This window comes from Rhinopithecus roxellana, chromosome 8 (assembly GCF_007565055.1).
Source record: "Rhinopithecus roxellana isolate Shanxi Qingling chromosome 8, ASM756505v1, whole genome shotgun sequence".
Taxonomy (NCBI): domain Eukaryota; kingdom Metazoa; phylum Chordata; class Mammalia; order Primates; family Cercopithecidae; genus Rhinopithecus; species Rhinopithecus roxellana.
In genome coordinates, this window is record NC_044556.1 from 29,567,714 (window position 1) to 29,582,827 (window position 15,114).

Genomic DNA, 15,114 nt, shown 5'->3' on the forward strand with positions numbered 1-15,114 from the left:
TAGATGAGTAAGAATAGAATGGCTACTCACTAAGGTCAGAACTTGCTGTACTTGATTACCTACATGTGTCCAACCACCCAGCCAACAGCTTCCACATTGTTCCCTACAGCCAGTTCAGCTCTGCCCCTTGGCTTCATTATGCTGAAACCAAGTACAGTGGATGCTGTCACACAGGGTCATGCCACCGAAGTACCACTGTCTTCAGATGGATACAGACAAACTTGAAAGTAAATTAAAAGCAGGAAAGCAAGGGTGTCTTCACGTGATGGCTACCAGGTTTCAGTCTGTTGTTTGCATCTGTACCTCCCCTGGCCCCCTACACCATTAACATTGCAAAAGACAAAAGGTGGGCTATGGAGCAGTGGATGCAGGTTGATGGTCTGCAGCTCAGCCCCTCCCTGCTACTCTGGAAACACACCTTATTTATGTGCTCTGATTGATACAGGAGAATGCACATTGAATGAGAATATAAAAGTCATCTTTGAGAAAATGGGCACTGCCACTCTAAGGTGACCTTGCAAGGCTTTGTAGAATATGCAGTAGTTGAATACAAATATTTGAGAATTGCATGTTTTGACCTCGAGATTCATACCAGCAGAAGACATGCACAGATGCTGTCTTTGAGGAAGGACATTTGCTTCCTTTTATACTTCAAGTAGCTTGAATTGAATAGGTAGTGTTTAATTCATTATTCTGGCAGAGATAGGAATTAGCACCTCATTCTTCCATCCTGAGATTCTAGCACTGGGTGGATTGAGGAAGAAATTGAACTTTAACAAAGTATACTTAGGTTGTGTTTTGTATTTTTTAGAGCACCTCCACATAATTCATCTTGAGGCTACCAACAACTATTAGGCGGGTAAATAGGACAAGTGTTATTATCCCGCTTGTGAAGTGAAGAAAGGCACAAAGAGGTTAAGTGATTTCCCCAAGTTCACCCAGCCCATTAACTACAGAGATGAGACTTGAATCACAGGATCTGAGCCTAATTCTCTTTATACCACCTCATGCTTTTAGTGTGTATGAGGGGAAAAAACCTATCCCTGTTCCATGGGGCAGCAGATAAGACTGAACCAAAACAGATCAAACAGAAACAGTCACCTAAGTCATCACCAAGAACTCTATTACACAAGGCCAACCGTCATATATTTGGTCAAAAAGAGGAGGGATTCCTAACGCTTTGCCTTCAAACTGACAGGCTTTCCATTAAAAATATTCATGCAAATCATGAAACTTGAGAAAATTTTAGAAATACCAACGTCAAACCTATAGCCTGTAGCCTAACTTTATAGCTGCAACTAGAATACAAGCCCCTCATGTGCAGCTCCATTGTGGGTCTAGTTTACCACGATATGTCCACCACCTAGAGCAGTGCCTGGGTGGATGTTGGACAAATGTATGAATAAATGTCACTAAGTAGTTGCATAATATGTCTAAGGCCTTGTCATAAATGGGTGACTAGTCAGACCTAGATCTCAGGTTTTCCAGTTTTATGACTCTTAGCCAATGTGTTTTCCCTTTGCACCATACTACCCCTCATGGCCAGACCAGATCATAAGTGAGGGGAAAAAAATGTAGTGGGGTGGGGGTGGAATGCAATTAGTGTACCTAGAATTCCAACCACCACAACAAAAGTGGTAGCAGTCTATAAAGTTTCTTTCACACCCAGGAGCTAACCTGTAGGTTCAGTTTTCCATCTCACATATCACAACTTAGCAAAACAACTGCAAAAGCTGTATAAATGGGTCATAATCACAGCTCTTCAACTCCCTGCCACACAGTCTCGAATGCCTAAATCAGACCTGAATGTAGCACACATACCTTTGTTATTAGCCTGTTTGGTGGAGGTTATTCACTCTTTGATGTTTCTTTGAAAAGGATGAGAACAATTTGGAACATCTTTCTCTCAGCAATCCTGGGCTTCTTTCAGGTGGTAAAGGTAGAGGTCACTTTATTAATACAACCATCAAGAAAAGCTGTCATGGTAACACATTGCATCGATTCCTTGAAGTGCAGGAGACAAAGCCAAAAAGAGAAACTTTCAAGTCTATAAATACAGGCCCAGCATTTCTCAAGCATAGCAGCTCACTGACAGCGTGAACCTAAATGTATAACGTTGAACAAAACCCAAACAGAGAAAAGAAAACTTCCCTTTGGTAGTGTAATGGATCACCATGACCTTATGGGAATAAGTGACCCTTCAGCTCATAAAATATAAAAGAATAGAACAAGTGGTAACACCAAGTCCTGGCTAATACCCTCTCACCATAAGGAGTCATCTGTGGTCAGTTTTTCCATACCTTCCAGAAAGAACTCATAGAGGGGAAAGGAATCAAGGTCTTGTAAGTCACATTTGACAGTAGATTGCAGTTTGAGAAGAGGAAACGTATGTGACAATCAAGAAATCCACCAAAAAAAGAAAAAATGAAAGAATTAAATAATTTAGCTATATCTCTGTGTCGCTCCTCATCCAAGATGGTGCAAGAAACATAAATAGAAGTAAGAGAGGAAGAAATACTGCTTGATCTATTCTTTCACTGTGGAAATTCTAAATGTTTTTGTAAACTCATGGCAATTGTGAGAGTTTATTTATCTACCTTGTGGCTTGCTTACTAAAGCTATGATCAGAACTGTTACAACACCTTACTGACTTCAGCTTTTCCACCAGGATTCTACACTTTTTGCCACATAACTCTGTTTGAACCTAACATTAATACTCTAACCTCATCTGTCAAATCCCACAAATTATCTTGGTCGCTCTATTTGAAATCATTCCTAATATCAAAACATCAGGAGATTATATTATGTGATATTGGATACTCCATAAATGGATTATATTTATCAACACTAAAAGGAATCATTTAGAATATAGTCAAGCTATTACCAAAGCGGTATTAGCTCTTCTGGCATCTAAGGCTCATATTTTACCATAACAAAAAGAATTCTGTCTAGCAAATAACTATTTGCATCCAGTACTGGATCAAGTGTTGTATAAGGGATTTTTAAAATGAACCTTTCTGTTTACTGACATAGGACACTCTTAAACTGTCAATAACAATAAAGAGAGAGTTGAGACATGCTTAAAATGAATACACCGAAAGAATAACTTTAGACTTTTCAGTCTGAGGCAAACCCACAGAGCAGGGCACCAAGTAAAGAGAGTGATCCCTGAAAGATACCTGTCGGGTAGAAATTTTCACTTGGATCTTTAAATTGCAACTCTATGCAAGACTATATGAGATAATGCCAGGATTGTAAATGCGTGTTTATCTTCATGCCAGTACTATCAACTCATGGTAGATGCCTGGAACCTTGTGTTGAGAAGCATTTGAAGTTCAGTGCAAGAGAGTCCCATGATGAACTAGTTATACTTCTGACTTACTCCATCTTATGCACTATAACAGAATACCACAGACTGGGTAATTTATAAGGAATAGAAATTTGTATTGACTCACAATTCTGGATGCTGACATGTCCAAGATCAAGGGGCTCACATCTTGTGAGGGCCTTCTTGTTGCCCCATAACATGGCAGAAGGCATTTTGTGACTGAAGGGCAGAGAGAGAAAGAGAAGAAGAAAGAGTCAGCCCACCCCATGATAACAAACCCTCTCCCAAAATAACAGCATTAGTCCATTCATGAAGGTGGAGCCCTTATGACCTAAACACTTCTTAAAGGCCCCACTTCTTAATACTGTTAGAGTGACAAGTAAATTTCAACATGAGTTTTAGAGAGAACACATGTTCAAACCATAGCAGTCTCCTATGTACAGGGGAAGAGGAAAGGACAGTATAAATGCAGGCATATTTGCCATTTTCAGCCTAGACATTGGCATTTCTGGTCTATTTTCTGTATGAGCTGATTTGTACTTGGAGCTCCACCAAAATGTGGTAAAGCCCTAGAATGAGTAACAATTGATGCTATCAACAAAGACCTCTGCCTAGTCATAGTATGATATGAAAGCAGAGCACTTAGTCAATACAGCTGCAAATCTACTGAGTATCTATAGAAGAGTTATTTCATGTCTCCCTGGTAAGTGGGAAAGTCAGCTATGTCTTGAGAAGCATGGAATGTGGCACTGTGCAACATTATTTACTACATTTCTCCTGATTGCTCTTTTCTACGTGAAGAGCAGTAATCTGTAAATCAGGAGAGCTAGATTCTAGTCCCAGTTCTACTCTCAATTGCTTACCTACAGCTTTCTTAGTTACAGCTCATCTACATGGTTTCTAAAGTTTCCTGCAAACTCTGATTTGACTGCTTCTATGAAAGCAAATTACATGACAGGGGTGCTTTTGGTTCCTCTCATCCTTTCATTGTGAACAGTACTAAAGGGTCTGTCTTAGATCCCAATCTCCTGCATTTACTCCCTGAAGAAGATAATCCACTCTTATATTTCCAATTCAAGTACTTAGAGTCACCTCTAATTCCCACAGCTCAGCACGTGAAAACTTACTATCTTCCTGATCTAGAAATGATGAAGTTTCTTTATTCTACTTTCCCCAAAATATATCAGGGACAACTGCCCATCTTCATTGCTATGACTGATGCCCTGACCCAGGCCTTGTCATTTTATCTTTTACACTAATTGAGACGTAATTCTTTATTGTAGGGGGTTGTTCTGTATACTGCAGGATGTTAGCAACATTCCTGGCCTCGCTATACACACCAGTGGCCAGTAGTGTGCCTTCCCTACCCACTTGTGACAACTAAAAAATGTCTCCAGACGTTGTCAAATAACCATGGGAGCAAAATCATCCAGTGTTGAGAACCACTACTTTAGACTGACATCCAAAGACATCCATTAAATGTTAATTCTTCAAAATTTTTCATTCCTTTTTCCAATTATTCAAGAACCCCTTATGACAGATTCAATCAAGAACTTGCAATGTTTATTTTGCATATTTCATTTGCCTAACTCAAAGTGCCCTTCTTCTCATACTTTTCCAGTTTGTCTATTCATAGATACAGTTATTCACATCAGGAAGATGTCTATGGTTAATTTCATACCTTCATAGGATCACTGCATTTTCTTGACATTGTTTTCTTCTCAGAATTCTTTATGCTGTTTCTCTTCCAATGGCCTAAATGGTGATGTTCTTCAGTTTTCTATCTGCAGTCCTCATTTTTACTTGGTCTATATTATCCTAGGATGAGGTCTTCTACTCTTTTTGCTTCATCTTTTGCAACAATGATCACCACCACCCCAGCTCCAAATTTCTGTCTCCAGGATGACTTATCTCCTATTCCATTAAATAGTTTTCCAACTAATACAGAACAGCTACAGAAGAACCTAGACAGCTCTCAAAGTGAATAGGTCCAAAAAACATTTATTTCTCTCCTAACTAAACTCTTCCTCCTACCTTCTTTTCTCAATAAATTTCTTTGTTATGCATCTAACTACCCCAAACAGGAACCTTAGAATGTCTCTTATCCATTCGTATAAACTGTCTCCAAATCTTTTCCCTCCTTCCCTTCCCCATTGTTCTAACCTCGTCCAAGTCCATTCTACTGAAGTATGCTCTGCTTCCCTCCAGTCTGCCCTTTTTCTGTTCTAGATTCACCTTCCTTTTCTCTTTTAAACACCACCCTCCTTCTCAGCCTTTGACTCTTTTCCATTCCTTATTACTAAACTCCACAATGTGTTCTGTGGCACTTTCACAATCAGGCCACATCTGCCTTTCCCTCTGCACATCCATCATTCCAGCTATCGGGAGAACCCACTCCTGATAATTCGCATAGGTTCTTTTCTATTTCCCCAAGTGTCAGCTGGTCTGGGAAATAAAGGGAAAGCGTACAAAAGAGAGAAATTTCAAAGCTGGGTGTCCGGGGGAGACATCATATGTCAGCAGGTTCCGTGATGCCCCCCAAGTTGCAAAACCAGCAAGTTTTTATTAGTGATTTTCAAAAAAGGAGGGTGTATACAAATAGGGTGTGGGTCACAGAGATCACATGCTTCACAAGGTAGTAAAATATCACAAGGCAAATGGAGGCAGGGCGAGATCACAGGACGGAGACGAAATTAAAATTGCTAATGAAGTTTTGGGCATGCATTATCATTGATAACATCTTATCAGGAGACAGGGTTTGAGAGCAGACAACCGATCTGACCAAAATTTATTAGGTGAGAATTTCCTCATCCTAATAGGCCTGGGAGCGCTACAGGAGTTGGGGACTTATTTCATCCCTTATCTGCAACCATAAAAGACAGACGTTCCCAAAGCAGCCATTTCAGAGGCATCCCCTTAGGAACGCATTCTCTTTCTCAGGGATGTTCCTTGCTGAGAAAAAGAACTCAGTGATATTTCTCCTATTTGCTTTTGAAAGAAGAGAAATATGGCTCTGTTCTGCCCAGCCCACAGGCAGTCAGACTTTAAGGTTATCGCCCTTGTTCCCTGAAAATTGCTGTTATCCTGTTCTTAAGGTGCCCAGATTTCCTATTGTTCAAATACACATGCTCTACAAACAATTTGTGCAGTTAACGCAATCATCACAGGATCCTGAGGCGACATTCATCCTTAACTTACGAAGATGATGGGATTAAGAGATTAGTAAAGACAGACATAGGAAATCACAATAGTATTGATTGGGGAAGTGATGTATCCATGAAATCTTAACAATTTATGTTCAGAGATTGCAGTAAAGACAGGCACAAGAAATTATAAAAGTATTAATTTGGGGAACTAATAAATGTTCATGAAATCTTCACAATTTATGTTCTTCTGCCATGGCTTCAGCCGGTCCCTCCGTTTGAGGTCCCTGACTTCCCACAACATCCAGCCATACCAGTCCATGCATCCTTCACTAATGTGTCTTTCAGCTGGGCTTCAGGCAGAAAACTGAAACCATTTCTAGGTATTTCAACAGAGAGAATTTATTAAAACAAATGGTTTAAAAAGCATTTTAAAATTTCAAATGGATACTGAAGTAATTCCTGTGTTAAGTAAGCAGGAACCATCTATCACTCTGGGACTGAGGGATTATAGGAAAGAGGATGGAGTTATCAGAAAGTAAAAGTTTGGATAAAAGGGACCCCCACAGAGCTGAAACTTGCCCCTTTAAGATGGGATAATGGCTGGCTGCTGCAGCTGCCTCTGAAATGCTGAATAGAATCTCCTGGGGGCTGAGGCTTAAACCTCTAGGGAAGGGATGCTTCCAGGCTGGTGTAGGAACCTCTAAGGGTGAGATGAAGCTGGTTATGAATAAAGCTTAACACTGGAACCACATGTTGCTGTTGGTGTGAAGGGCCATTGATGGGCAATACTGCTAGAAGCACCATCAAACAGCATCAAGGAAACAGGATCTTCCATGCCTCCTTCCTTCTCTGCTCCCTCTAGTGCCCTCTGTTGGTGGGATCCAGCAGACAACTTGCAGAGTTCAACATCAGAAGGGTGGATTTAGAGTTGAGAGACAATTGCTTAACAACCAATACAATACACTTTCACATCTCCTTGCCTTTACTCATGCAGTTTCCCTATTTATAATGGTCTTTCTACCAGTATCTGCCTGATGAATGCCTTTGTTCAAATACAATCTCTTTTTTATAATCTCCCTTAATCTTCCCAAAAGTAATTATTTATGATATCATGTGAGTTTCCCTAGTAATTTGTAAAGACATTTTTTGTAGATTTTTTTTATATTGTATCATAATGTGTGTTTGTGTGTTTGTTTATTTTCCATTTATTTTCTGCCAAACCATGTACTCCTTTAGGGCAGTTAGTTACAACCATAAAATATAGCAGGGTGCCTGGCATACAACAGATATTGGTTAAGCTGGATGGAATTAATAAGGGCATTTTAATGAAATTAGTCTTAGATCATTTCTTGTAGATATTTTATCGTCCCAGCCAGATTTAAACTCCATAAGAGCAGAAATCATGCTTTATATTTCTTTCATTTTCTCTGTGGGGTCTAGTACAAGGTTGAGCACACTGAAAAAGAGCTTAGTGATATTTGTTAACCACCTAGTTGTTTATTAACTACCACAATTTTGGTTCAAAATGACATGAAGATGGAGCATGAATTATGAATATCAGGTAAGATCCATAATTAGGTTTAGATGTGCTTCTAGCACGTGATTTCAACAGTTAGAGAGCACTGTATGTATGGTAAAGTTCTGTGTTTGTTGGAGGACTAGCACAATCAAGAGACCAAATGTAATACGTTTTATAGTGAATTATAAATAATGAAATATATTATAGGTTTTATTTTTCTCTATCTCCTACAGAAAATATATCCTGCCAATCCATGAGATTACTAATTCTGGGCTATATTTGTTCCTAGTGTATTTATTAAATTTCTCACAACTATCAAAATCAACTGGTAATTATTTAAATGTAGGAAAAATATTGAATTTTAACTTAATCACCAGCTTCTTGAAAAAAGAAACCTCTGTTCAACAGCTGATTTATATTCACATCCAAGAAGAAGAAAAATAGCTTTTTTTTTCTAAAGGAGAGTGATATGTAATTAACTATTGATTTCTTCTCAATTATTCAAGGCAAGCAATTATCGATATTGATGGAACAGATATTTCCCTACCTCTAGTGCCCAAATGAAAGGAAATATCCCATTCAGCATTCTGCTGCCTGGAACAAGAAATGCTGAGGATCTTTAACTTTAGATGAAAACAGTTATCTGGATCTGTTTATTCCATGTTGCCCCAATTAAACATATTTCTTCAAGCGTAAGCAAAATAAAATCCTGAAAACCTACATATGCTTTCCAAATTAACTAAAGCCGAACACAAGGGCTTTTGTCAGTTTTGACCATGAGGCTAACCACTCTACACTTGTGGACTTTGCTTCACAGCTATAGATCTTGACATTTTTAACCATGACTCATAAAATAATGTGGTTCTAATATTATGATTTCTAAGCCACTCAATAAGAGGTAGCTTATATAATCATTAGAAACCATGGAACACTGCGTTGCATATCAATATTTGGAGCCTGAAGGATTTAGTAGGCCTTAATAGTCACTTCTGACATTTACAGATAGCAAGCGTGGATACATTTGAAAATTATTCCAATACACTATGCAGCTGTGTTAGAGGTCACCAAGGAAATGTTGAGGAAAGCAGTAAAACAGTGGACTATTTAGGGCACTCTGTTATTCACCATGTGAGTATCCACCACCATCTTTCCTAAGTTCATTCGCACACAAAGCACTGGACTGTTTGTGTGTAAGAAGCTTCTTTTGAAGCTGACATGACTGTTCAACATAATTAATGGACAAGGCAACGTTCTCTATTGAGTTACTACTTGGAGGGTAGAGTTGTTTTATTTTAATACTTTGCACTTAATAGTAATATTAGGTATGTGTATATGAGTGTGTAGTGTGTTGTTGAATTCATGTGGCATCCCTGGGGAAACTTCACCATGACATTTTTTTAAAATGGAAAATGTTACAATTTATAAAAAGTTGCTTTTTCTGCTCTGTCCCCCACCTCTCATTCCAGAGGGGTTCTATATGTTAAGTGCTTAAGCAGCATATGTTGCTTGGGAAATGTTCTTGGCTCTTTTACTCTTTGTTGTTGTTTTAATTTCCCTGGGTTCTATTTAACATTCTGCTAAATCAGTGAAACAGTGATTGTCTAAAAGAATAGAAGACATGGAATTAATGAGGTTAGTCAGAATTTTGAAGAAATAAGAAATTATTAGAAGTGAAAGTTACAGAACAGGGTCTGTGAATGAATTCTAGTCTCTGAAGTTGCTTGTCTTGATTTATTCAAACTGATTCTATTAATTGATGGACATAATGAAATTTTGGTAATCAGGGTTTCGCCACTGCATTTATTACTATTCCCAGAAATCAAGGTAACCTTGGGCTATACTTCCCATATTTACAAGGTGATAAAAATCCTTAATAGGCTGTCAGGGACAAATGTGACTGCTTTTCCTCACACTCCTCCCATGAAACAAGCTTTCTCTCTTCCCATCTGGCTGCCGCCTGCCTGGAGCATGCTACTTTCCCCATGTCCCCACCCCCCCATCCCCATGCCTCCCAGTGGGTTCTGTCTTCATGCATGCAGCGCTGGAATCACGCACCGAGAGAATGGCCCACCCCTTAGAGGTTTTTGGTCATTTTAACAATACTGCTTTGCATTTTAAATACCATTCATCTGGCTTCAAAGATCTGCACTCTTGCATCGGGCTCTTGTCCTTTAAAAACCCAAGAGGTCACAACAGGTCCCAGTTCCATGAAGAAAAGATACTGCCAAACCAGGACTATTGCATTACTTTGTATTCTATAGCCTCAAACGGACAATGATAACATCCAAGATTGCAGCAAAAAAATTACACATGAAAAAGACTAATATGGTAAAAAAAAAAAAAAAAAAAAAAAAAAAAAAAAAAAAAAGGCAGAACACTACATTTGTTTGGAAATTGGAGTCACGGGCTTCGTTTGTGGAGGGGAGGGGGGAGCACAAAGATCGATAAAGATTTTTTTTTAGGCTGAAAACATGATGTACCAGATGAACTTAAATTGATTCTGCTTCTCCTCCCCGCGCCCACCCACCCCTACCTTCCCCTTCATTCTGCAGCGAATGTCTGCGACAACGAGCTCCTGCACTGCCAGAACGGAGGGACGTGCCACAACAACGTGCGCTGCCTGTGCCCGGCCGCATACACGGGCATCCTCTGCGAGAAGCTGCGGTGCGAGGAGGCTGGCAGCTGCGGCTCCGACTCTGGCCAGGGTGCGCCCCCGCACGGCTCCCCAGCGCTGCTGCTGCTGACCACGCTGCTGGGAACCGCCAGCCCCCTGGTGTTCTAGTTGTCACCTCCAGCCACACCGGACGGGCCTGTGCTGTGGGAAAGCAGACACAACCCAAACATTTGCTACTAACATAGGAAACACACACATACAGACACCCCCACTCAGACAGTGTACAAACTAAGAAGGCCTAACTGAACTAAGCCATATTTATCACCCGTGGACAGCACATCCGAGTCAAGACTGTTAATTCTGACTCCAGAGGAGTTGGCAGCTGTTGATATTATCACTGCAAATCACATTGCCAGCTGCAGAGCATATTGTGGATTGCAAAGGCTGCGACAACCCCCAAACAGGAAAGACAAAAAACAAACAAATCAACCGACCTAAAAACATTGGCTACTCTAGCGTGGTGCGCCCTAGTACGACTCCGCCCAGTGTGTGGACCAACCAAATAGCATTCTTTGCTGTCAGGTGCATTGTGGGCATAAGGAAATCTGTTACAAGCTGCCATATTGGCCTGCTTCCGTCCCTGAATCCCTTCCAACCTGTGCTTTAGTGAACGTTGCTCTGTAACCCTTGTTGGTTGAAAGATTTCTTTGTCCGATGTTAGTGATGCACATGTGTAACAGCCCCCTCCAAAAGCGCAAGCCAGTCATACCCCTGTATATCTTAGCAGCACTGAGTCCAGTGCGAGCACACACCCACTGTACAAGAGTGGCTATAGGAAAAAAGAAAGTGTATCTATCCTTTTGTATTCAAATGAAGTTATTTTTCTTGAAATACTGTAATATGTAGATTTTTTGTATTATTGCCAATTTGTGTTACCAGACAATCTGTTAATGTATCGATTTCAAATCAGCAAAGACTGACATTTTATTTTGTCCTCTTTCGTTCTGTTTTGTTTCATTGTGCAGAGATTTCTCTGTAAGGGCAACGAACGTGCTGGCATCAAAGAATATCAGTTTACATATATAACAAGTGTAATAAGATTCCACCAAAGGACATTCTAAATGTTTTCTTGTTGCTTTAACACTGGAAGATTTAAAGAATAAAAATTCCTGCATAAACGATTTCAGGAATTTGTATTGCAATTTCTTAAGATGAAAGAAGCAGCCACCAAGCAGTTTCACACTCAGTTTACTGATTTCTGTGTGGACTGAATACATTCAGCTGACGAATTTAGTACCCAGGAAGATGGATTGATGTTCACTAGCTTGGACAACTTCTGCAAAATATGAGACTATTTCCACTTGGGAACAATTACAACAGCAAAAAAAAAAAAAAAAAAAAAAAAAAAAAAAAAAAAAAATCTAAGTGATTGCCAAGATTATGCCAAAGCCTGTTGGCAGAGTACTAAGAGACTTTTATTTTTAAGTCATGCTATTTTCACAGATTGATGGTGATCATGTGACTCTAGGGATGCTGATCTATGTATCTTTCCAAATACAGTGTTTACATGGAATATCATAAGAGGCAACCTGGGGAACCAGGAAAGGAGCAGGGAAATTGAATGATTTGCAATTTGACTTTGAATATATTCAGACTTAAGTATTTAGAGGAAATATCAAAATATAAAGCAGCAAGTAGACATAACTGCTGTTCCTGAGAATAAAGTTTGTTTTAAGTACTGCCCAAGGTGTAATAAATTCTTGTTTCTGCCTTTTATTAGGCCAATTACTGTGCAAGACAGCAAGGGGAGGCAGGTGGGGAAGAACCTTTGCAAAGTTTCAAAGAGGCTAAAACAGTGTGCATTGTGTTCCCAGCACACTGTTGTCCTACAGGTTACAAATGTGTTAGCAGCAGCATCTCCTGGAATCAAAACCAATTATCAGCCCGAACTAGAATCTTAAGGACAATGAAATTCTGCATGACTTGGTAGAACAATAACCTATGACAATATCAGGTCAGAAGCCTAGTTCCAGTCTGAATTCTTCACCCTGCTGCCACTCCTTGCTGAAACAGGGAAGGGGGGAGGAATGTCTCCTGATAAATAACCTGGGTAAAAACTAGATGAAGGAACAGCATGTCTTATTGGTTTTGTTCCCAGAAAAGCCGATTCAAAGAAGGCAATAAAAGGTAAACAGGTAATGCCTGTGCCGCCTGCCACCCCACGTCTAAGTCTATTGAATGTTTGTTATTCAAACCAACAGTCTCTTTTGATGTAAGAAATAAGGAAAGATGGAAATAAATTAGAGCTTAGGCTTAGTGCCAGAGTGGCCAACCAGAAATTGGAGATTTACATTGGAAGCATAAATAGAAAATTACATTTCAGGCTCACCAAAGAAACACAGGAAAATGCTGATAACATAGGGAGTTTGAGATTATTTATAATGAGGTGGATTTCTGATATGAAAATTGGAGTTTAAGTTGTCTTATACTTTATTAACACAAACCAAAGGCAGCCCATGTTATTTCTGGCAACGATGCACTACCGTTATCTGCTCATGGCTTTGTCGCAATCCTCAGGAATCAGACACTGCACACCTCAATAGTTGGGATTCCAAAAGCTAATTCTAAAATTTAATGAAGGCCTGATTTAAACTGATTCATCTGCATTTTATCTTTATGAGGCTATAAGAATCTAAATTGATGAGGAATATCTTTCCTTCAGTGTATTTAGATATAGTTTTCTGAATTTCCTGAAGCGATGTGATCTGCTTTTAATAAAAATTCACTTTTAGGTATACAGCAAGTGGAAATGAAATGTTCTTTTTAAATCTGGATTCTCAGGTTCTTCTAAAAGAGCTATTCCTTTGAAGAAACCTCAACTCAGTAGACTTGATTCATCTGTTACTTGCCAGCATTCTTACAAAGCTGATTCCATCTACAATGTTACGCCCTAAGAACAGGATTGGGGTGAAAAGCGGGTACTCAGTTGTTCATACATTTGAAGTCCTAATTCTTGTTATTTTTTCCCTTTGATAGATCCCTTAAAGTGGGTTAATATAGTCTTGCATATGAGTTAATCTATCAACTTTCCCACATGGAACTGATACAATTCCTTCTGTCAATACTATTAATGGGCATAACATTTCAAAAAAATGGGACAAAGGTTCAGCTATCCAGAAAGATTTGCTATTTATAGGAAGATAATGGACATGCCCTGCTGTGATGTGAGAGTTATTTATTTCTGACCCTGTACACAGCCTAGAGGAATAATTTAGTCCAGCAAAGTGGGGACCTTCCTTAGAGAGACCCATTCTGACTCTCCTCCAGGTTTCTCCCAGATATCAGGAACCTAGAGTTTCCTACTCAGATAACACCCCCACACACACTTTTAGGCCAAATGTGGGCCCCCTCTGGGGGTTTAAACTCCTGAAGGCAGGCACCATCTTGAGCGCACAGGGAGCGGCAAAGGGTGCGTCTGTGTGGGTGGATTAGGACCTGGGGCCTGGAGTGTTCACCGTGGAATTTACACACAAAAAAGGAGAAACCACTTGGAGTGAAAACAAGAGTCCAGGGCTGAAAAATAAGGGGATGAGGGTAGGAAGGAGATAGACAAGGGCTACCATGAGGCTGGGGGCCAGTACAGAACACTGAACAGTCTAAGTTCTAAATCTATACCTGGGCTTCCAAGGGTTATGAAAGCATCATGTGTCAAAGTGGCAGGATGGAAGATAATTTAAGAGTTTGTTAGCTTTATGCATGACTTTTAAATACTTAGACATGTGGCATGGGGTCCTCCATTGGTACTTTTGCACAAGGTCCTGCAATATTTGGGGTCGATCTGCATGAGGTGCCCTTGAGTCAGATCCCTAAGTTGGCGCAAACTGCTCACCAGGTAACACAAAGAAAGGTCCAGGTTGGAAGAAGGCATCTGCTCCACAGTTCAGCTGACCCTATAGTTAATGCTCTCCTCACCTTCTCTTGGACCTGTGGTCTGACTGGAGTATAAGAAATTTTAGATGCATTGGGGGACAACTGTGAGGAAATCTTGACATCGAATGTTTTGTTCCATCTCCTTTATGCTCTACCATCAATAATCCAGTATGACTGGGATGTAAAGACCCAGCATTCTGAAATGGAATGCTTTGTACTATATGGGAAATGGGTTGTTATATTTTACCGGTTGTTAAACACCAAATAAAATACCTATTTAACAGAGTCTCTGCTCACAGGGTTGACCAAGATATGTGGGAACTACATTTTCTATATATTTGTTATGTGAAAACTCTGTAGGTATTTTTAATCTGGTACAACTTGGAGCTCAGCTTCCTGAATCTGAACTAGAATTCCTTACCTACTTTTCCTACTCCCAGCCTTAACTGAGAAGGATGGCAAGGTGGCAGTGGCTAAGCTGTATCGGAGAACAATATGAGCCACCAGATAAAACTCCAGGTTTTGGTTTTTGTTTTTGTTTTTAAAGGAAGTCCAATTGGAAAGTTTTAATAATATA

General features: G+C 39.8%; 1 protein-coding gene across 11 annotated transcripts in view; it reads left to right on the forward strand.

Moving 5' to 3' along the window:
- NTNG1 (netrin G1) overlaps nucleotides 1-14,822 on the forward strand; it is a 354,788-nt gene extending 339,966 nt beyond the window's left edge. For all 11 annotated transcript variants that reach the window (XM_030937004.1, XM_030937002.1, XM_030937010.1 and 8 more), the window contains one exon: nucleotides 10,546-14,822. In XM_030937004.1, the coding sequence (XP_030792864.1) occupies nucleotides 10,546-10,775 (230 nt within the window). In that variant the 3' untranslated portion in view covers nucleotides 10,776-14,822. The remainder of the gene's footprint in view (nucleotides 1-10,545) is intronic.
- The last annotated feature ends 292 nt before the right edge of the window (nucleotides 14,823-15,114 follow it).